Source organism: Triturus cristatus, chromosome 5_2, assembly GCF_964204655.1.
Source record: "Triturus cristatus chromosome 5_2, aTriCri1.1, whole genome shotgun sequence".
NCBI classification, from domain to species: Eukaryota; Metazoa; Chordata; class Amphibia; order Caudata; family Salamandridae; genus Triturus; species Triturus cristatus.
In genome coordinates, this window is record NC_140588.1 from 366,305,128 (window position 1) to 366,327,675 (window position 22,548).

General features: G+C 45.0%; 1 protein-coding gene across 10 annotated transcripts in view; it reads left to right on the forward strand.

Annotated features, from left to right (window-relative positions):
* The window catches only part of FARS2 (phenylalanyl-tRNA synthetase 2, mitochondrial), a 1,670,666-nt gene that overhangs the window by 475,635 nt on the left and 1,172,483 nt on the right, over nt 1-22,548 (forward strand). For all 10 annotated transcript variants that reach the window (XM_085607209.1, XM_085607206.1, XM_085607204.1 and 7 more), the window contains one exon: nt 6,568-7,188. In XM_085607209.1, the coding sequence (XP_085463335.1) occupies nt 6,580-7,188 (609 nt within the window). In that variant the 5' untranslated portion in view covers nt 6,568-6,579. The remainder of the gene's footprint in view (nt 1-6,567; nt 7,189-22,548) is intronic.

Genomic DNA, 22,548 nt, shown 5'->3' on the forward strand with positions numbered 1-22,548 from the left:
AACCGAAACTGGCCCTGGCAAACTGCTCGGCTAGCCCCCTGGGGGGAAGAGGGGGTTGCAGCTGAACTGTATGCTAGGGCCGGTTTCGCCAATTTTGTTACAGGGGGCTGATTTTGCCTGCCCCCAGTAACAAAAACGCCACCCCCTGGGGCCTAAAACCGGCCCCCACCCTGACGGCCCACCAGGGAAACGCCCGGTGCCTGCTAGGACCAGTCCGACCCTGCAATAGTCCTTCCCCTGCACCGCACACAAAGTAGCCCGCAGCCAGTAGAAGCGAGCATGCCAACGCCCACCCTTGATCCTGGACAAAGCAGTCAATCCATTCTGTATGCCAAGTGTGCTACCTCTGCAGAACCAAGACTCTAAGGGCCAGATGTAGGTGGCCAAATACCTAGCGGTAACGCAGAAATTCTCAGAATTTCTGCGTTACCGACCGGTATTTGGCTGAGTGCAATGTATGTGAGTTGAAACCTACTTGCAAAATAAGGAATCGCAAAATAGCGATTCCTTATTTTGCTCTTGCATTTAAGGAATCGGAAATACCGATTCCTTAAATGCAATGTACGTAGCACTAAAAATAGTGCACTTCAGCCTTAAGGAATCGCTAATTACCACCAACTTCAAGTTGGTGGTAAGTAGCGATTTCCTTTGCAAAAGCACTTTTTTGCTTTTTTAAATGTGCCATGTGAAACACATCCATGCCCTGATGTGCGCCACATGTGTACACATGCACATTTCAGGGGTGCAACAGGGTGTCCTTTGGACACCCTGGCACCCTTGAAATAGCTCCTGCTATTAACAATTCGGTAATACCGAATCGCTAATAGTGAATATCTTCCCATTCATTCCTATAAGCCTCCTAGCCCATAGGAATGAATGGGTAGGTATTCCTTAATAACGAATCTCAATTAACGATTAGTTATTAAGGAATGTTAAGGAATCGCTAATATTTTAGCGATTCCTACCTACATTCCATTTAGCGAGTCCTTAATAGCGATTCAGTAAAAATCGCTATTAAGGATTCGCTAAATTGAAGTTACCTACATCTGGCCCTAAATTCTATCTGGGGCTGTAACAATGACATATTCTCATCTCCAAGTAACACTTGTTCAGCTTTCTAGCTTGCTTTATTAATGCCAGTGGCTAGGCTTTGCCTCTGGTGAGGAGACCCTGTTTCAAACCTGCTGCTGGACAATAAGCGGCTTCTCAAATAGAAAAGTAGGTGCTGCCTGTAGCCATTGCGAGAATAGGGAAAGTGTATCTAGGGAATAATCTCCTCTTTTGCCAATTGGGTACAATTGGATAAAGAGCTAGCCTTGATGCACATGCCAAAGTGCTCAAAGATTTCTGTAGACATAGATTTAAGAGTCCTAATTCTGTCCACCCTGTTTTGACCACTCTATGCCTGTCTGACTGATATAATAATGTAGGGATTTGTAAAGGCCATGTTCACCCATGAAGAATCTTGGTGTTGAATAACAGATGCTTTGTGTTACCCAACTCAATAGATACTCATATTATTGACCTTTGAAGGATGAGGGGCTGAGTAGACCTACCAGGATTTGGACCAGTAACCATGACGTCAAGCACAGGTTTTTGCAGTGGCTGCATTAGTCCACCGAGCCACCAGACGCCATTGGCATATTCTAGCATCTCCAGAGACATATTGCTTTTCTGTTGAAGTAAACTGGTGTTTCTTTAAGTCACTTGAGATTCTGGTGCTTCTCCCAGCTCCCACAGCTTTGAACTCGACAAAGCAGTTTCAATTTATCTATAATACATCTGTCTGGTGGTTGGATCAACTTTCCTGGACATAGCTTCTTCAGCATCTAATGCTCTGAAAGAACTACACTGGTTACCTGTGAGGCAGAGGATTTTTTCAAAGCCATGTGTACTGTATTTAAGGTGCAACAAGGCACTGGTCCAATGCCTCTCCAACAAAGACTGAAAGGGTACACCCCAGGGCGACTCCCTGCTCCAGCACTGCAAACCTAGTCTAAATTAACAAGTTTCAGGAGAGACCAGACAAGGGGGTCAGACCTTCTCAGTCAAAGCGACCCAACTTTGGGATAAGTTGCCGCCATTCCCCGGATCCATAACTGACCTGCCGCATTTTAGCAAAGCTCTGGAGACTTGGCTCTTCCCTAAGTAATGCGGACTTACCTCCCCCTTTTGGGATACCTACCTACCTGCATGCGTTCTTGCGCCAGGTTACCAGTTTGGTGACAGTTTGCGCCCTACAAATGATATAAATAAATAATAGTGGAAGCTCTGTGAAAGGTCCTGAAACCATCGACTGCATTATCAATCTCAGAGACATGGGGGAAGTAACACCGAAGTAGAAGAAACTTTGGGAATGCTCATTGGAAACCACCCTGGCATTGGCAGAACGAAGCCGGGCTTGGAGATGTATGGATTTACAGTGCTCCTAGATACGGTATGATCGTCTTAATCTTTTTTGCATCGCAAAAGAATAAAAGTAGTTTAAAAAACACAGAGAGGCCCTGAAACAGAAACGCCGCACAGTCTTTGCGGGATGGATGAATACATTCACATGTAGTTGAGTGCGAAAACATAATAATACACAAAGGGATGCTTCTGAAGTGTGCATTAGACACATCCTGCCCAGGGCTTGGTTCTGTTCAGAAAGAAGCAAAGGATTGCACGGTAGGGGTAGATGTAACCATCAGCCACGTCTATGCATCTCCCTCGGGTGCCTCTGGTCACAAAACACTTCCCCATTCTGGGCTTCTGTCCTTCGTTGTGAATATATTATTATGTGCATCGGGAAGCGGAGGGTTTCAGACATATGCGAGTAAGTAATGGTTGTGTCTTGTTTAAAATAGTACAACACTGATGTAAATGACTCATTTTCCAACTGGGATTTTAATGGTTACAAAGCAATGCGTTAAAGCTACTGAACGCAGTTTCGCCCTTCTGTGTTGTAGTCAGTCTCTTGGGGCCCCATCTGCCTTGCCTGGGGACCTTCGGAGGTACAGGTTGGCCAGGATCAGGTGGTTGTCCTGTTCCTGCTTGTATTCAGTTTGCTTGCAGCATTGAGGCACAGGGGAGTATACCTCTCCGCCGTGTAGAGCAGTAGGTAGTTGTTGTACAAGGTGAGAAGGTCTCCCAACCAGCAGTACTTTTTATGGGGCAGTGGCTTGCCACATGTAGGTTGGAAAACCCTATTTCTGTTATTAGCCTCCTGCAGTCCACAGTTTTTGCAGAGCAATGGCGTGGTGATTCCCGAGGTACTTTGTGGAGAAACCAAGCAGTGTCACCAACATGTGTTTTTAAATGGTGCTTTTCTTGAAGAGTGGGGCTTTCATGAAGTGCACCTGGGTCCGGGTCTTTTGTGGTTGCATTGTTGATACATGTGTTTTCCGTGGACAATATCGCTCCTTTTTTTAGGGTTTGTGCCCCATCTGAATAAGTAGAGAATGTAGTCTTGTTAGATTTTGGTGAGTTGCCGTGTTCTGATGTTTTACAGAAATTAAATGATCTCAGAGCTCTTGCCCGCCCATATGAGAGAGCTAACACCCAGCGCCTTGTCAGCTGTCAGACACCAGTCACAGGCTTGACTCTTGTCTGGAGTCTGTCAGTGGCTCCTGGTTGGCTGGACTGCAGGGCCTTTGGCTGTAATTGTCTGCGTGGGTTGGACAGTTTGCAGCTGGTCCATTAATGGCAATTTTTCAAATCTTAGGTTGCTGATCAGAAGGACTAGGGAACAAGAACTGATACTGGGCTGAAGGGTATGTGCTCATCCAAGGGATTATGCTGGTTCACATTTGCCATGATCTTGATAAAAAGTAAGGACCTAGAAATTCTTTACATTGCCTACGTTTCTTGGGTGTTTAACAAGCTTGTATCACTGCATGTCCTATCTGAGTTTGCTGTTCTGTGCAGGTGAGGACCTGTGAAATTGTGAGGCAAACTGGATTCTGAGCAACATAGGAGATTTTTTTTAGGGTAGAAGTTTGTGAGTCGCAAGTCTATTGCAAACTGATTTGCGACTGTAAAAAGTTGTAATCGCTATGTACTAAACCATGAAAAGTGAGTATTTCTTTACCACAGTGTAGCGATAAAATAATGAATTGCAAAATGTCGACTGATGATAAGCAAACCTCTGAAAGGAATTGCCAGTTAGAAATCAACTAATCGACAAATTAGTCGAATAAGTTGTAAAGTGCAAATCGGTTTTGTGCACTCGTCATTTACCATCTAATGCAAGAAGCTGGTAACCCTATGTAAAGTACTTAAAAAAAATAAAGTACATCACAATCTTGAGAATCACACACCTCAATGCTAATAGGAGTCACATGTGAATGACGCACACTTTATCAAGGGCTCCTCCCCTTTACTAAGACGAAGCCTTAAAGAACCCTCACTTCCTAAGCATATGCCTGTTGTGAGTTTAAACGACAATACATGCGACACATACATGGGTGTATATGTTGCTTTCTTAGATACCTAGTGACAAATGCCTGTACGTCAGCGAGTATGCCTCATGGCGATTGTCTCTCTCACATTATCTAATGCTACACACACAGATAATGGATTCATGACACTGTGCACTGTGGTAGGCGGCACATAGAAGGCGCACAGCGAGTACTTTACCTTCTGAAGAAGTGGAGATGATATGGTGTTAAACCAAATTCGTATTATGTGGTAGTGAACAACACTACAGCCATAAATAGAAAGCCACCTGTGCAAGGTGATGATAAAGTAGACAATGAATCTTCCACTGCAAGACGTATTCCCCTGAAAAGGATGCAGTGAGTAATTATTAAATGTAGTGAGTGACATGAGGAGGGCAAAATAAAGAAGCGGGACAACCAAAATGTATTGGCGGTTGACATCACTACATGTCAGGAATATGACTTAACAACAACTTGAATGGAAAAGAGACCATAATCATTGATGGTAAACAAAAATTGGTTCATAATGGACACTATGTATTTGCCTATCTCCGCCACCTAAGACGCTTCTCTGAAGCGTGCATTGTTTCTCCACCCCTACTGACTGACTTTCTAGTGTGGCGTACAATGTCCCCCTCCAAAACTGGAGTGCTGCTAGGCTTGACGCCTCTTCACTCTTCCCAAACTGGAAGATATACACTAATTGCTGCACTAGACATCTGCAGTTCTTCTAATGCAAAGATGACCTGAAGCAGCCCCCTAGAAACATCTCTAATGCAGTGGACAATCTGATTCTTTATTTACATTGCATCAGCACCTGGGAGTGTTCTTTTTCTGGCATTGTCATAAAGCGTTAAAAAGTGGGCTCTCACCCGGCGGAATTGCAGAAGTGTCTATGTTCTATGTTGATGACATCAGCTAGTGCTTGTGTGTCCAAATCTTCTTCTTGGTCGCCTCAGTTACCACGTGACTCCTGACTCGCCATTGTGTTTGAGAAGTGTCCTGGCCTCCTGTACTGCTGTCTTGTGCACTCCAGCCCCATAGAAACTTTCAACTTCAGCATTTCCCGGCTTGCTTGCTGTCATCAGCACACGCTGCTCAGATGTTGCAATTTGCTATGGCAACTGATTCACATATAGCGAATCTTTAATATAGGACTGCAAGCAGAGACGTATACAAACCTGTTTGCGATTCTATAGTTACAATTCATTATTATTTGCTAATTATAAATCACAATTTGTTCACTTTGTAGATCATTCCCTTAGTTGGGTAATCCAGAGTAGCTGCTGATTTATCAAATGACAGAGAGCTATGAACTTTCTGAATGCCTAAAAAATGTATTACCTGGATCATTAAGGGCTGAAGGATAGGATGTGCCCGTTCTAGAGTCAGTGAAGGTATGTTTGGAGAGTCTAAGGTACACTTCCAGAATTTGCAGACACCTTATCTGCTAAATGCCTGTTAAAAATGCTCCAATTGCTTGACAGAAATTTATACCGCAGATTACTGCTAATTTCCTCAATGCTCATTAAGCAAATGCTTGCCACCTCCTGTACTATTAGAGGTTCCACTACTTGCGAAATTACTAAATTATTAGGTCTCCAGTTTGGACTCATTAAAGAGAACGGTCAATGTGACCACCTCTGGAGGCAGCCCAATGATGAATATATGGCTGATCCTTTTGCATCATTTGCGATGAGACACAATGTATTTCTCGTCTGTTTAGATCACCTGAACCTGTGCCATTTCACTGTCGAAAACAAATTCAACTTAAAAAAAAAGGATCACCTGGGAAGGATTAATTACCTTACCTTATTGATGACTTTGACATGGGCATTGCTCAACATTGAGCCATATTACCCATCACAGTTTTCCTGGGCTTGAGTAATCTATCCTGAGCAGAAAAATCGGCATTTATGACATTTGCGGTGCGAAGTGCGTGATATGTGCACTTCCACACTCCATTTCACTATGTTATCACAAAGGGCTCGTAGTAACTGCCTCTGGAGTGCAATATATTTAAATGTCTTTTCAGTTCTATGTATTTCTCAAGTGAAGAGCTGATACCACTTAATTATTAACTTGTTGCTTTTTCACGTGATGAGGTTATGGTCGTTGATGTTCTTATATGTTCTGTTTTTTTCTGCAGGTTGTAAAAGAGATGGCAGTAATGGCTCAGTCGGTTATATGGTGTACTAGAAGTGCCCTTCATCTTGTCCCATCTAGAACCATCACAAGTTATATTGGTCCTACCTGCTGCAGAACGATAGCATCAGGGGCTGCAGCCGTCACAAGTAGAGCCAACACAACAGAGCTGCTTGGGCGAGCCTATCCGAAAGATGAGTACACCAATGTCAAAGGGAAAATTATCTCCAAAGTTGGAAAAAACTTGCACAACCAAAAATATCACCCGCTGTGGTTGATAAAAGAAAGAATCAAAGATCATTTTTACAAGCAATACGTTGGGCGGGTTGGCAACCCTCTCTTTTCTGTGCACGATACCCTGTGCCCTGTTGTTACCACAGAGCAGAACTTTGATAGCCTGCTGATCCCACTGGACCATCCCAGCAGGAAGAAGGGGGATAACTACTACTTGAACCGAAGCCACATGCTAAGAGCCCATACATCCGCGCATCAGTGGGATCTGGTGAACTCAGGACTGGATGCCTTCCTAGTGGTTGGGGATGTCTATCGACGAGATGAAATTGACAGCAGCCACTACCCAGTATTCCACCAATTGGAGGGTGTTCGGCTCTTCTCTGACTACGAGGTAAATCTAAATCTATATTGATGATCAGGTGCCGCCATCTTTTGAGAGACACCATGAAAAATATAAAAACTGTTTAATTTAATACACTTTAGCAAAGGAATAGGTAAATCTTTCCATCAAATGTGTAGTTCAAGGCCAATAAATAAAGAAGTTCGACTTGCAAAACCCTTGAAAGTTTACTGTATGGTTCGCTTCTCAAACCATAAATTCTGATTCACCTTCAGAATTAACTGCTCATAAGTTATGGTATTGATAGTGGGATGCGAGTTATGATTTGCATTTTATTTATTTGTCGGCAAGCATGTGCTGAATGAAAGTGTTTTTTATTGTACCTCAGTGACTGACCGATGCCATTTCTCCTCCACCATTACTCTCTCTTTACTTCAGTGATACAGTGGCTCCTTTACGTGTGTTAATTTTCTGGTTTACGTGCAAATTGCAAACCAGTGAAACTTTCGAGCACAAGAAAAAGCTGTCCATTTCTGAACACAACATGGCCGGAGCATGGTCTCAGTTTCTTCTCCATTTTGCAAGTTCACCATACTCTAGACGCAATTTTCTGTCTTTGAGGACATATTTCCATGCCTCTTGGTACCTGTCTAACTTTTTGGTAGCCAAGTACTAGTCATCATGTTTTCACTTTTCTTAGTGTCTTTTTTGGGGTGAATTAACGAATAACAAGATGGCGGAAAAAATAATTTAAGCCCTTAATTAGCCGATCACATTTCATGAAAAATCCACATGTAATTGACTGACCTCATGAGTTGTCAGTTTGCAGGTTTCATGGCCAAGATAACTCCAAATTTGAACTCTTTGATTCTTCCCGACCCACTTTGGAAATGCTTATTTGCCAAAAACTACTGAATGAAGTGAAACCAAATCATAAAAGAACAGTATAGTGTAGTTCTGTTTTCATGCCAGTTTTGGTGTCAGTGGGGCTCCTCCGCTAAGGCAGAGAAGCTTTGCCCCACTGCTCATTAAGCAGTGTAAAATAAAAATAAAATGATAATAACAGGAAGTTATTATCATTTAATTTTTCTATGCGTGACTCCAGCCAGGTCAGGCGGGGCAGGGCTCACCGCCGTCAGTGGTAGCAGGAGTGATTTGCATCCCTCTCAAAGTGCGCATGACTGATAGGCCAGCCCTCTAGGGCAGGGCTCACTGCCGTCAGAGGGAGCAGGAGTGGTTTGCACTCCCTCTCTAAGTGCACATGACTGCTAGGCCGGTCCTCTCGGCCGGCCAAACAGTCATGCGCACTTGGCATGTTCTTCACTGGGCTGATGCACAGCCTAGTGTAGAACATGCACAACCTCACAGGTGGCCACTCAGGCCAATCACGACGCTGCTCCTGCACTGTCATGATTGGCTGGGAGAGTCCAGGAGCCTGGGTGCTTCCGGTGGCAAAGAGCGAGGACGGTGAAGAGACGTGCGGCGGCGAAGAAGGTAAGTTTATTAATATATACCTTTTTCTTGCCTCCCCCCTCTGCCCCCCTGCACCACCACCGCCGTACAGAGGCAGTCGTCACTGTTTGATATAGCACTTCATTTTTTGCTGCAGCAGAGAGCAACATTTTCTATGGTATATAAAATGACAAATGTATTTTTGTTTGATCTCCCCAATTTAATTGCCACAGATCTGAGCAAAGCAGCTTGTCAAAACGACGTAATCGATTTTGCTAGGGTTGTGCCAAACTTTGTGCAAATTAATCAAACAATGCTAAACTTACAAGTAAGCAAAACATGTTTTTTTAATAGATGGATAGAGATCTCTGGTTTCAGTTATTCTCTTCAATTTTTAAACATTAGTTCTCATTTCATTTCATTACCTAACTATACCACCGTACAAGTCAGAGGCCACCGAAGTCATCTGCGGCGTCCCTCAAGGATCCTCGCTGAGCCCTACCCTCTTCAACGTCTACATGAGCCCCCTCGCGGCCATCGCACGCCAACACAACCTCAACATAATCTCCTACGCCGACGACACCCAGCTGATCCTCTCCCTGACCAACGACCCCGCCACCGCCAGAGCCAACCTGCACGAAGGGATGAAGGATGTAGCCGAGTGGATGACGACCAGCCGCCTGAAACTGAACTCAGACAAGACGGAGGTCCTCATCCTGGGCTCCTTGCCCACCGCCTGGGACGACTCCTGGTGGCCCCCCGCCCTGGGCACCGCACCCAAACCGACGAACCACGCACGCAACCTGGGCTTCATCCTGGACTCCTCCCTCTCCATGACCAGACAAGTCAACGCCGTCTCCTCGTCGTGCTTCAACATCCTGCGCATGCTACGGAAGATCTTCTGGTGGATCCCCACGGAGACCAGGAAGACCGTCACCCAGGCCCTCGTCACCAGCCGACTGGACTACGGCAACGCCCTCTACGCCGGAACCACCAAAAAGCTCCAGAAGAGACTCCAGCGGATCCAGAACACCTCAGCCAGACTCATCCTCGACATCCCACGAAACAGCCACATCTCCGGACACCTGAGAGACCTGCATTGGCTCCCCGTCAACAAAAGAATCACCTTCCGTCTCCTCACCCACGCACACAAAGCCCTACACGATCAAGGCCCGAGCTACCTCAACAACCGAATCAACTTCTACGCTCCCAACCGCCACCTCCGATCAGCCAGCCACGCCCTCGCCGCCGTCCCACGCATCCGTAGAGTGACAACAGGAGGAAGGTCCTTCTCCTACCTGGCCGCCAAGACCTGGAACTCCCTCCCGGCCGACCTGCGCCTGACCCAAGACCACCTCTCCTTCAGGAAGAAGCTCAAGACCTGGCTGTTCGAGCAGTAACGGCACCCCCCCCCCCCTTAGCGCCTTGAGACCCTACGGGTGAGTAGTGCGCTCTATAAATGTCTTTGATTGATTGATTGATTGACTATAGCGTCACATTAACCTTTGTTTTTCAGTGAATTTCTGCATTCTTTAAATCATATTCTAAGTTGAGCTCATGCCGAACCTCCTCGAGCAGCTTGTACCTAACCCCTGTGTAGCCCCTAAACCCTGCTGCCCACACAGGTGTCAAACTTTATATCATTGCCTCCGGGACCTGGCCCACCCGCAGGCCTAATTAAATGAAGCATGAAAGCCTGCATTTCGCTTTTAAAAAATATTTCGGCCGGATTCATGGATCCAACAAGAATCCTGCTTTTTTGGGCCTGAGCGGACCTAGGGGGTCAGGGTGTTTCCACTCTGCCCCCGTTTCTTAATTTTTGAAGTTCGTAACCTTTTTCTTTTTGACTCCTTTCAAACGAGTCACAAGATGGCTGCCAAGACTTCCTGGTTTGAATTGTTGGCAGCCAATCAGATCTCAGGCACGAGATCTGGAATGTTTGCGGATCCTCTGCTGCCATATTTGTATATCTGAGAAATTTTTAAATTTCTCAGGAACTACTGAATGGATTTACACCATTTAGCAAAAATGAGTGCACTCTGGACCAAGAGCTACCTTTCTGCCAAATTTGGTGTAATTACTTTCAGCAATTCGGGCTGTAGCTGTGTCAACAGTTTCCTATGAAAATTAACATGGAGAAAAAGTGTTTTAGGACCCCCCCTTTTTCTCGACCCCCCGCTTGATGGATCACCCCGAAATTTTCAACACAGCAGCTAAAGTGAGTGGGCCATTAGTTTTTAAAATTTCACAAAGATTTGTCAAATCGCGCAAACGATATCGGCAAATCAAAAAACACTTTTCCTAGGTCCTAAATATAACTAACTATAACTAAGTAATATATATATATATATATATATAGAGAGAGAGAGCGAGAGATATTTTTATATATATATTTGATTTCATTGGCTGCGTAAGATATACAACCAGAATCTTATTATCAAATGAGTTTCACTTCATACCAACTAGAATATTGGCCCACTGGTGGATTAGACAATACGGTTGTTCCGTGATTCCCACAGTATAATTGATAACTCTTTGGTGAATGATGAGTATGATTTCAATTATTCACGATGGAACAGTTCTTGTTCAATGACGGCCAAAATGTGCACAAATAGGTTTATAGAAATGGAAGAGTAATTGCTATGCTTTTTTAAATATACACCACAGGTACTAAAATGCTTATCTGCACTTTCAACAATGAAGGAGTCTCATGTTAAATCAACTAATATATTGCACCAATGGCGGATGTGAGAATATGGTTGTTTTGTGAATTTCAAAGTGCAATGATACCATTCATGTGTTTGTCAATTATGATCCCAATTGATAAAGTTATCGTTATATGAATCACATTTTGTGTTAAATACTACAGTTACCAGAATGCTTAGCTGCACCCTTAAGGAAGTGATGTCATTATTTTTTTAGATGTGAGTTTAAAAAAAACAAAAAACCTTTGAGTCACTGCTAGTCTCGTGAACAAGGTCTCCGCAGAGACTGAAACGCGTAGAGTTTTTTTGTAAAATGAAGGTATATATATATATATATATATATATATATATATCGTCTGCTCGCAGCTTCGTATTAGCTGGCCCAGCCACCAAGGAAGTACGAACCACCGAATTCAGGCAGATAATTTCTTTATTTAAGCTGTTTAATCCTCTAAAGACGCGTTTCGGGTGCCACCCGCCCTTGTTCACATCAACCTATAATATATATATACAGAATCATATATACATATATATTAACTGAAAAAAAACATAGGTTTCAGGAACATTATAGTTGGACATTTCACTCATACAAAACCATAGAAATTCCGGCGTTATAGTTAGTTCAGCTAACTATAACTCACGCCCCCGCAATGCACTGCTGATGACGTCACATATTACATCATTCATGACATGGTCAGTGATATCACTGATGACATCTCAAATGACATCACTGATGACATCATCCAGTGACTGTGTGTTTCTGTAAAGTTTAATTTTGTTTTATATATATGCCAAGCTGTATTGAGGAATGAGTGGGTGTATACGTGTCTGTACGGAGGAGTTAGTAGGTATGTGACTGACTATAAGTTAGTGATTAAATGTGTCTTACTGAATGCATGGGTTAGTGACTAAACTGTGTGAAAGTGTATCAGTCTGTCTGTTGTTGCGTAAGCTGCTGCATGGGTTGATGAGTAGCTGCATGAGTGTCTATATGGGTTATTGATTGGTTGACTGAGTATTTGTATGGCTGCCTGAGTGTGTGTGTGGGTGGGTGGGAGGTGTGTGACTCTGTGCATAGATGTGTGAGTGGTTGATTCACTGGGTGTATGGGTTTAAGAGTGCATGTGGAAACAGCTGTATGGGTGGGTGAGTGTGTGTATGGGTGTGTTGGTGAGTGAATGGATATCTCAGTGGTACATGTGTCGCCGTCCAATTGTCCTCGGAGTCGCGCGATGCTGTAAAGGGTCCACCTCCCGATAACCCCTTGGTCTGATATATATATGGAACAGACACAGAAGGGTGATCAGGCGAGGGAAGGAAAGGAAGGGAACAGCTGGGAGGGAGATCTGAAAGAGAAAGAACAATATGCAGTGGTTAGACCAACCCCTAGCTTCCCTACCACATTGTTCCCCTAACTCCCCTGCTATACCTGGAAAAGAAATAAAGAACTCCTGAAACGGGAGACCTGGAGGACCTGGGATCAGGGCAGGCGTGGACCCTACAGAAAAGACACTGATCAGCAGTTGTTTTGACACCCTCTCCTAACACCCCCTCGTAGTAGCTCCTTAGGCTAACCTACCTACCACGAGTCCTGGATTCCTCTCTGAACAGGGGGGGAAGGACGTTTGCCAGCAGTCACCCTTCCGCCCCTGTAGCGAGTACAAATGAACACATGAAATGCAGCAGGGCACTGGAAGACGATAGTTCCCCCTAACGCCCTATACGGATTCAGAACGAACCCTTTTGCACTGTTCCAATACGTCTTGGGCAGTGCTAACGAGAAACTGGGATGAGACCTCAAGGTCCCTGAGATGCGTCCATACCCCACAATATGGATAGCTAACAACAAGGCATGTGAAGGATAGCTTCACCACTACAGGGTTCACTAGTTTAACCACCCGATAGGGACCGATGTATTTGGGGTTGAATACGCTATAGCGCTTGAAACGTATGTTTCTTGTGGATAACCACACGTAGTCCCCCACTTTATAGACCGGTCCAGGCCTTCTACGCTTGTCCGCGGATGCCTTGTATCTGCGCTTAGCCTCTCGCAAATTGGTCTTGGCCACCTGTAAGGTTGTCTGAATGCGTTCTATTCTGCTCTGCGCCTCTGGTACCTTCGTAGCGTGCGCCGGATTAAGGAAGGGCGAAAACCAAGGATGGAACCCATAAGTGCAATAAAAAGGAGTAAGCTTGGTGGAAGCATGCGACGCGGTGTTATAGGCTACCTCCGCCAACCACAGTAAGTCCACCCACTCGTTCTTAGAAGCGCTTGAGAAACCTTAGGTATTGCTTTAGGGTTTGGTTAACCCGTTCAGTCTGTCCATCTGTCTGTGGGTGAAAGCTGGTGGACATGTTGGACATGTTGGACTCAATTCCCAAAGCCGAACACCAGGCCTTCCAGAAATGTGCCGTGAACTGGCCATCGCGGTCCGAGACTATCCTCCTAGGTAACCCATGCAGACGTACCACATTCGCTAAAAGCAGGTGAGCCAACTGTCCTGACGTGGGCAGACTCTTACAGGCTACGAAGTGTGCCATCTTTGTCAAATAATCCACTATGACCGACCGTGATAACAGTACATCCCTTATCACAAGGCATTCCCACAATGAAGTCCACTGAAATGTTTTCCCAAGGGAGGTCTGGCGTGGGAAGAGGTTGTAACAATCCTGCTTGCTTGGTATGTGAAGCTTTCATTTGACTGCATTCTCTGCATTCCTTTACCCATGTGAAAACGTCTTTTTGAACCGAAGGCCACCAGAACTGCCGCAGGATCCTGTCTAGTGTTTTCTCCCTGCCGTTGTGACCTGCGCTAGGAAGAACATGACACCATTTAAACGCTTGAAGACGTAATGCCCGGATTGGAAGGAGAATCTGCTTTCCCCGTATCGATAGTTTCTCAGCCAGTCCTTCCATCTTGGTGTTCTAACGTTCTGGGATACACTCCTTAAAAACGGATCCGTGCATGTTGCCCCTATCACATGTTCTGAGCTGATGATGGCTCCTTTAGGAGAGTTTGGGACGGTGCTCTGGGATGCCTGCCGTGATAAAGCGTCAGCTTTTTTGTTCTCCTTTCCTGGCCTGTAAGTGACCAGAAAGTTGTATCCCGCAAAAAAGAGAGTCCACCTCAATTGACGGGGTGTAAGGTGTCTTGCTGCGGTCATGAACTGTAAGTTCCTGTGGTCTGTGTAGACCGTAACCACGTGTCTTGCACCCATTAAGTGATGCCTCCACTCACTGAAAGCTTCCTTGATGGCGAGCAGCTCTTTTTCAGCAATGTTGTAGTTGCACTCAGCTGGGTTCAATTTTCTGGACATGTAAGCCACCGGATGTAGTTGTCCTGTCTCGACGTGTCTTTGGGACAAGACAGCTCCCAACGCTGTGTCGGAGGCGTCTGCTTCCACGATGTACGGATATTCAGGGTGTGCATGAGCCAACACCGGGGCCGTAGAAATCGCCTCTTTCAGCTCGTCGAATCCTTTTTGGGCTCCTGCTGTCCACAGAAACACTGACTTCTTGCGCAACAGCTGGGTGAGAGGGGTTGCCAAGTCTGAGAAGTGGTTAATAAAACGACGATAAAAATTGGCAAACCCCAAGAAACACTGTACGTCTCTAAGGTTGTGTGGGGTTGGCCACTTCTTTACTGCCAGTACCTTCCTCTCTGACATCTCCTGGCCCCAGGGAGTGAGGTTCACCCCTAGAAATTCCACAGAGGTCACACCAAACTCACACTTACTGATCTTGCAAAATAAGTGGTGCCTTCGCAGGGTTTGAAGGATGGTTTTTACGTGTTGCGTATGCTCCCTGGTGTCTTTTGAGTATATCAAGATGTCATCTATGTATACTATGACGAAGTGGTCGAGATATTCGCGAAGAACGTAGTTTAGGAAGAACTGAAAGGCCGCTGGGGCGTTGCAAAGCCGAAGGGCATGACCAAATACTCATAGAGCCCGAATCGTGTCTTAAACGCGGTCTTCCATTCGTTTCCTCTCCTCATACGGACCAAATGGTATGCCCCTTTCAGGTCTAAGTGCGTGTAGATCACTGCCTCTTTTACCTGCTCCAGCAGAACATTAATTAACGGTAGGGGATACCGGTTCTTCACGGTAATGGCGTTTAACGCCCTGAAGTCCACACACGCGCAAAGTTCTCCATTAGCTTTAGGGATATTAAAGAGAGGCGACGCAGCGGGAGATTTAGACACTCATATAAACCCCAGGGCCAAGTATTTATCCAAATACTCCCTGAGGTATTTGTGTTCTGGCTCTTTTAGGGCATACACCCGTCCCGCGGGAATGACCGCTCCGGGTATCAGATCAATTTGACAATCGTACGACCTGTGCGGGGGCAAGACTTCTGCCATGTCCTCATTAAAGACATCCTCGTATTCTTTGTAGGCGTCTGGCAATGATACTGCGTGTTCCACCGCAGTTGCCACCTGGTAACTGCTCGCCAACGACGTGGCAGGGTTCTTTGGGGGAATGTTGCAATTAGCCAAGCAATACTCGATGAAAACAGCAGTGTTTTCTCGTGCCAGTTTATGAGAGGATTGTGGAGGCATAACCAAGGCAACCCCAAAATTAATCCGTAATGGGGTGCCGGAATAACATTAAAGCAAATCAACTCCTGGTGCTCGTTCCCCTGTCTTACCGATAAGGATCCAGTATGATATCGCACAGGTCCGGAATCCAACATTTTTCCATCAACGGCAAACACCATCTCCGGCATATGTTTCTCTTGTAATGTTATTCCTAGCCGTACCACCTGATCCTGATCCATAAAACACCCTGTGGCCCCAGAATCCAATAACGCCCGAACTGGAAGCCACACGTCTTGTACAAGAATGCGCACTTCCACATAGAAGTGGTGTCTTTCCTTGGTCTTCAAGTCTTCCAACGAAGGGATATACATCAAGCTCAAAGAATTCCCTTCCTCCTCCTTTAAGCTGAGTCGTTTCCCGCCGATGAGTTGTTTGTTCTGGTTTCTGATCCAGTCGCGGAAATTTCGGCCTCAGACTGCATTCGCGTATGAAATGTCCCTTCCGTCTGCAATACAGGCACAGGCCTCTCTTCCGCCGGTACTCTCGTTCTTCTGAGGTGAGCGGGTAATGGACAGCTCCGATTTCCATGGGCTCGGGTTTTGAGGGAACATGGTTGTTTGTAGTCCTAGTGGGCTCCACGCTAGGCACCGGTCTTTCCCTCCTTCTGTGATCCCCTTTTCTCTCGCTCATGCGATGATCCAACCTAAGTACCAAACTAATGAGAGCTTCACAGGTGACGGGTTGAGGGTCGATCTGAGCCAACACATCCTTCATCTCTTCGCTTAAACCTTGATGGAATATAGCCGCCTGCTTCCCTTCTGGCCACTCGGTCTCAGTGATCAGTCTCCTGAAGTCGTTGAGATAGGAGATGACATCCCTGTTGCCTTGTCTCAACTCCAGCAGATCTCGGTCGGCCGAGAGTGTGGCCGCTCTGCGGTTAAACGTCTTCTCGAATTCCCCCAGAAAGGCATTCCAATCGTACAGGAGATGGTCATCCCTTCTCACCAATGGTACTGCCCATTGGGCTGCGTCCCCAGATAAATACGAGAGGAGAAAGGCGACCTTCGAATGATTGTTGCTAAATGCACTTGCCTTACAGGTAAAATGCAACATTACCTGTGTAAGAAAAACTTGCAATTTCCCACCTTCCCCGCTAAACCGTTCGGGGGTGGCTAAAGGAACTGGCGTGGGGATCTCCACAACTACGGGGGCCGCCGGGGTAGCGCGTTGTGAGCCTGCATCAAAGGGGTTACGCTCCATGCGGTCTACCTGCGCCTGCAGTGATACTGTTTCTGTTCTGGAAGCGGCTACTTCAGCCTGCAACAAGGCCAAAGCAGATATGACATCCTCTAAGGTGGCCATCCCACCGTGCGACTGGGAGGACAGATATCCGTGGGCCGGTTATTTTGTCGCTGTCCAATTGTCCTCGGAGTCGCACGATGCTGTAAGGGGTTCACCTCCCGATAACCCCTTGGTCTGATATATATATGGAACAGACACATAAGGGTGATCAGGCTAGGGAAGGAAAGGAAGGGAACAGCTGGGAGGGAGATCTGAAAGAGAAAGAACAATATGCAGTGGTTAGACCAACCCCTAGCTTCCCTACCACATTGTTCCCCTAACTCCCCTGCTATACCTGGAAAAGAAATAAAGAACTCCTGAAACGGGAGACCTGGAGGACCTGGGATCAGGGCAGGCGTGGACCCTACAGAAAAGACACTGATCAGCAGTTGTTTTGACACCCTCTCCTAACACCCCCTCGTAGTAGCTCCTTAGGCTAACCTACCTACCACGAGTCCTGGATTCCTCTCTGAACAGGGGGGGAAGGACGTTTGCCAGCAGTCACCTTTCCGCCCCTGTAGCGAGTACAAATGAACACATGAAATGCAGCAGGGCACTGGAAGGCGATAGTTCCCCCTAACGCCCTATACGGATTCAGAACGAACCCTTTTGCACTGTTCCAATACGTCTTGGGCAGTGCTAACGAGAAACTGGGATGAGATCTCAAGGTCCCTGAGATGCGTCCATACCCCACAATATGGATAGCTAACAACAAGGCATGTGAAGACCGTCTCTTGTAAATTAGAGAACAACAATCCGCCCTGTAAGAGTCAATAGGCGGGCTCAAGCTGACGTGTATTAGTTCAGGTAAACAGTCCCACAGGACTTGTGACCCCGCAACGCCTCAGGGCGGCTTCCAACGGGGCCACGGAATCACTGCTACAAAATGACAAGGCTTCGCCAAGCTTTGTCAAGACCGGAGTATCAAAACAGTGCGTTCGAAGTCAGCGAGGAATACTGAGTTGGTGCAGAGCACCCCTACCAGAACGCCGCACTCCTTCCGCACACCGACCTGGAACTCAAAATAACCGGCACCCGACTGATGCCGGATGTTCCTTTTCTTTGTCTTTGCGTAAGGCACGCTGACGTCACAAGCGTCAGCACGCAGTGCGCCATGGGAATTGTAGTTCCCTTTATCTCCGCCTACCGCGGGTTTGTAGCGCTCTGACCGACAGTGCTCTTCTGCGCCCCTTGTGGGCCACAACAACATGTGCAAGTAACTACATATGTAAAAGGCAGTATATGTGAGTGATGGTGTATATAAATAACTATATGTGAGAGTCAATAATTGTGAGAGTGGCCGCATGGATGAGTGTGTATTTGTATCAGTGATTCTATAAGAGAGTAAGTATGTGTTAGTATCTGTATGAATAAGTGAGGTTGTGTCTGTATAACTGTATAGGTGAGTAAATGGAAGTATGATTGATTCTTTGCGTGACTGATTAAGTGTGTGAGTAACTCTGGATATGTGGCAGTGCGTGTGTCTGTATAGGTGTTTGAGTGCATATGATAGTGTTGTATTGATGAGTGACTGCATGTATGAGTGACTGTATGGGTGAATGATTGGATGTGTGTGTAGGCCTAGGAATCAGTGCGTATTTAGTAACTGGCATTGATGTGTCTATTTTTTCAAAAATGGTAGTCTGTATTTTAGAGTGGCTCTATCAAAGGTTATACTCAGGTGTGAGGAGGTGCATCAGTTTTTCACTTGGATGATGTCATCAATTATGTAATTTGAGATGTCATCAGTGATGTCAATGACCATGTCATGAATGTTGTAATATGTGACGTCATCAGCAGTGCATTGCGGGGGCGCGAGTTATAGTTAGCTGAACTAACTATAACGCCAGAACTAACTATAAAGTTTCTGAAACCTATGGTTTTTTCAGTTAATTTCTATGGTTTTTAAATGCTAATTTCTAACTATAACGTGCCTGAAACCTATGGTTTTTCCAGTGAATTTCATAGGTTTTGTAAATGAAAATTTGTAAGTCTAATGTACCTCAATCCTATGTTTTTTAAAATTTTACTTATATATATTAATATCAGCTATAAAAAATATATGCGAAAATGTTTCTAAATATGTTGATTTTTATCTTCAGGAACATGTGGTTTCCCTGCCATCCTACCTTAGAGACACAAGTGACTTTTGCTGAAAATCAGAGAAATCAAGTGGCAGAACGATTATGTACTTATGTCTCTAGATATAACTTCATTATACACCAGTATATGCCACGCAGACGGAATCAAAGCTTGTAAACACTTTCTAGTCAAAAGACCGATCCACTGCTTCAAACACAATGCCATGCTATTGTTCCTCATTGAGTGGTGCTTAACACATAACTATTTAATTTTCAATAATGCTATCTACCAACAACTCAGGGGAGTGGCCATGGGTGCTTGCTTCTCCCCCAGCTGTGCATGTCTACATGTGGGCTGGTGGGAGGAGTGGGTCCTCAGGGACACCCTCTCCGTGACTTAGAACAACCACATTGTATCCTGGCTAAGGTACATAGATGAAATTTTTGTTATCTGGAAGGAGGATGTGGCAAGTGCTAAGGAATTCATCAATGTACTTAACCATAATCAGTTATCCTTGAATTCAATGCTAGCATCAGTACCACCTCCATTGATTTTCTTGATGTGACTGTATACATTGCTAATAATGAAATACATTCTAAACTGCACAGGAAAACCACGGCAGGGAATTCCACACTCCATGCCTCAAGCTTTCACCCACGTCACTTGATTGCCAGTATCCCTTACAGTGAGATGCTGCGCCTGCGCAGGATATGCAGCTCAGAGAGTGACCTCAAAATGGTGCAGGAGGAGGCCTTTCAAAGGTTTAGAGCTAGCGGGTACACAAAAGCTTGCATCAAAAATGCAATCAACAAATCCAACAACATTCCCAGGGAAGAACTTCTCACAGGGGTACCTACGTCAGATCCCAGCACAGCCACCAGTGAACTTGCTGCACAGGAACACCCAGTAACCACAAGGTTAATCATTACCTATAACACGCAGGAAAGAGCTATAAGATCTGCCATTAACAAGCACTGGGGAATAATTAGATCAGATCCCACGCTGGGCCCCATGGTAGCCCAACGCCCCAACATCACGTACAGGCGTGCGGCCTCTATGCATGACGCCCTGGTAAAAAATAGCCCTGAAGTCACTGCTAAAACTAACTGGCTCTCGAACATCAAAGGCTTTACTAAATGTAATAGTTGCAGGGCTTGCAAATTTGGCATGAATAGAACACAGGTGGACTCAGAGTTCAGAAAAACAGCCCCTTGTAATAAAACATAAACTCACATGCAGAACAGAGTTTGCTAATTACCTGCTTGAATGTAAATGTGGCCTGCGATACATCGAAAGCACTAAGCTTCAAGCACACGCACGCATCCTGCAGCACATACGGGCCATTGTAAATAAAGACCCAGCCTATCCTGTAGCCAGGCACTTCAGGGAAAAACATCTGAACAATCTTGATCATTTGCAATACTCTGCTATTGACTGCATACCAATCTCCAAAAGAGGAGGCAGCAGAGAAAAACTCCTAAGACAGCTTGAGAGTAGATACATCTTTGAATTCAATACCAAGGCACCGGCAGGACTTAATGCCAGTGAAGACTTACACCACTTCCTATGAGACATCCTTGGTACCCTAGGCTAATCTAGTTTTTGATACACTGATTACTGGCCTCCTCCTCCCTTCTACTGATTTCTGTGTAAATACATATGCTATACCTTACCGCTATCTGTATTGTATATATATGGATTTGTTCACTATTATGTATTCATCTTAGATACCTGTATATACACCCCTTGTGTACTACCAGCTGACTCATTTACTAAATTACCATCTAGGTGTTACAGCCAGCATTAAGTAGACGCTCTTTTTCTAAATAATTAATTAAATTTATTTTATTTTATATATCCTTTTTGACCAGCGCTCGCTCACTATTTTTTGACAAGCGATTCCCCATACGTTGACACACACGTGCTATATTAAGATCTCCATCTATACTTAGCTTTGGCCATGTCAAATGGTACCCGTGTTTGCCTGCTACATATTACATTAATCGCCTTTAATATACTGGCTCTCTTTTCATAGTGTAAAAGATCTGAGCTTACCGCAACTGAGCATTATATTGGCAACTTTGCCTCTGGAGCTCCATAGTCCTTAGTCGCAGGCACATAGCACACCTTGTTGCACTGCCATCAATCGTCCAACTCACACTAGTACTTCCTTTATTAGCCTCTAGTGCCACATGGCACAGTTAGTCTTTTCTCCATATCGCTTGATGAGTCACAATCCTGGACTTACCGCAATCTCTGACAGTAAACCATTTCTTCTGCTGTAAAAACGCATGGTCATGTTGCAAAACGTCTACTCACTTCATGAACGTAGTAAAGTTACTATTCTTTTTATGTGTCACCATGTATGTGTACAAATATTACTCACTGCTATGCAACCCAATGTGTGAACAAGGCCGCATGTCTGGTGGCCGAAACGTGTCACTTTTGGATATCTTTATGTTGGAATAAAGACACTTGATTCATCATCGCTTGTGGAGTCTGTGCCTTGGTGTTGCGCCGGTGTTACTGGACCAGCCCTAGGATTTTCTTTGGATATATATATATATATATATATATATTCACTTAAAAAACCATAGGTTTCACACATGTTATAGTTAGGTGGATATTTCACTCGTAAAAAACCAATGAAATTCCCCCGTTATAGTTAGTTCAGATAACTATAACTCACGCGACCGCAATCCTCTGCTGATGACGTCAGATATTACATCACTGTATTTAGACACTTATTTACCCATGTCTTCTTCCATTAATCTTTAGCTATACATATATTACAAATATTTATTTTTCATAAAGACACATATGTCATCAGTGATGTAATATCTGACGTCATCAGCAGAGGATTGCGGTCGCGTGAGTTATAGTTGCCTGCACTAACTATAACGGGGGAATTTCATTGGTTTTTTACGAGTGAAATGTCCAGCTAACTATAACATGTGTGAAACCTATGGTTTTTTAAGTAAATATGTATATATTTAGTATACTATGTATACATGTGAAAATGTGTCGGTCCACCTGTTTACCTCGGTGGCACGGAAAAAATGGGTGAAACTGACGTCAGCATGCCGAAGAGGTCCTCTTATGGCTCCTATGACGTCATACAGTGTCGCGAGCGGAGCCGTGCTATTATGACACCGTCATCGACGTGGCAGAGCTAGGAAAGAATTTCCACGGAATGTTGACGCAGGGGATATTACCCTAAGTGTTCAGGCTAGTCGTTTGGGAGCAACTATTTATGTTGCAACTCCAGAAACCGAAACCAGTGATACGAG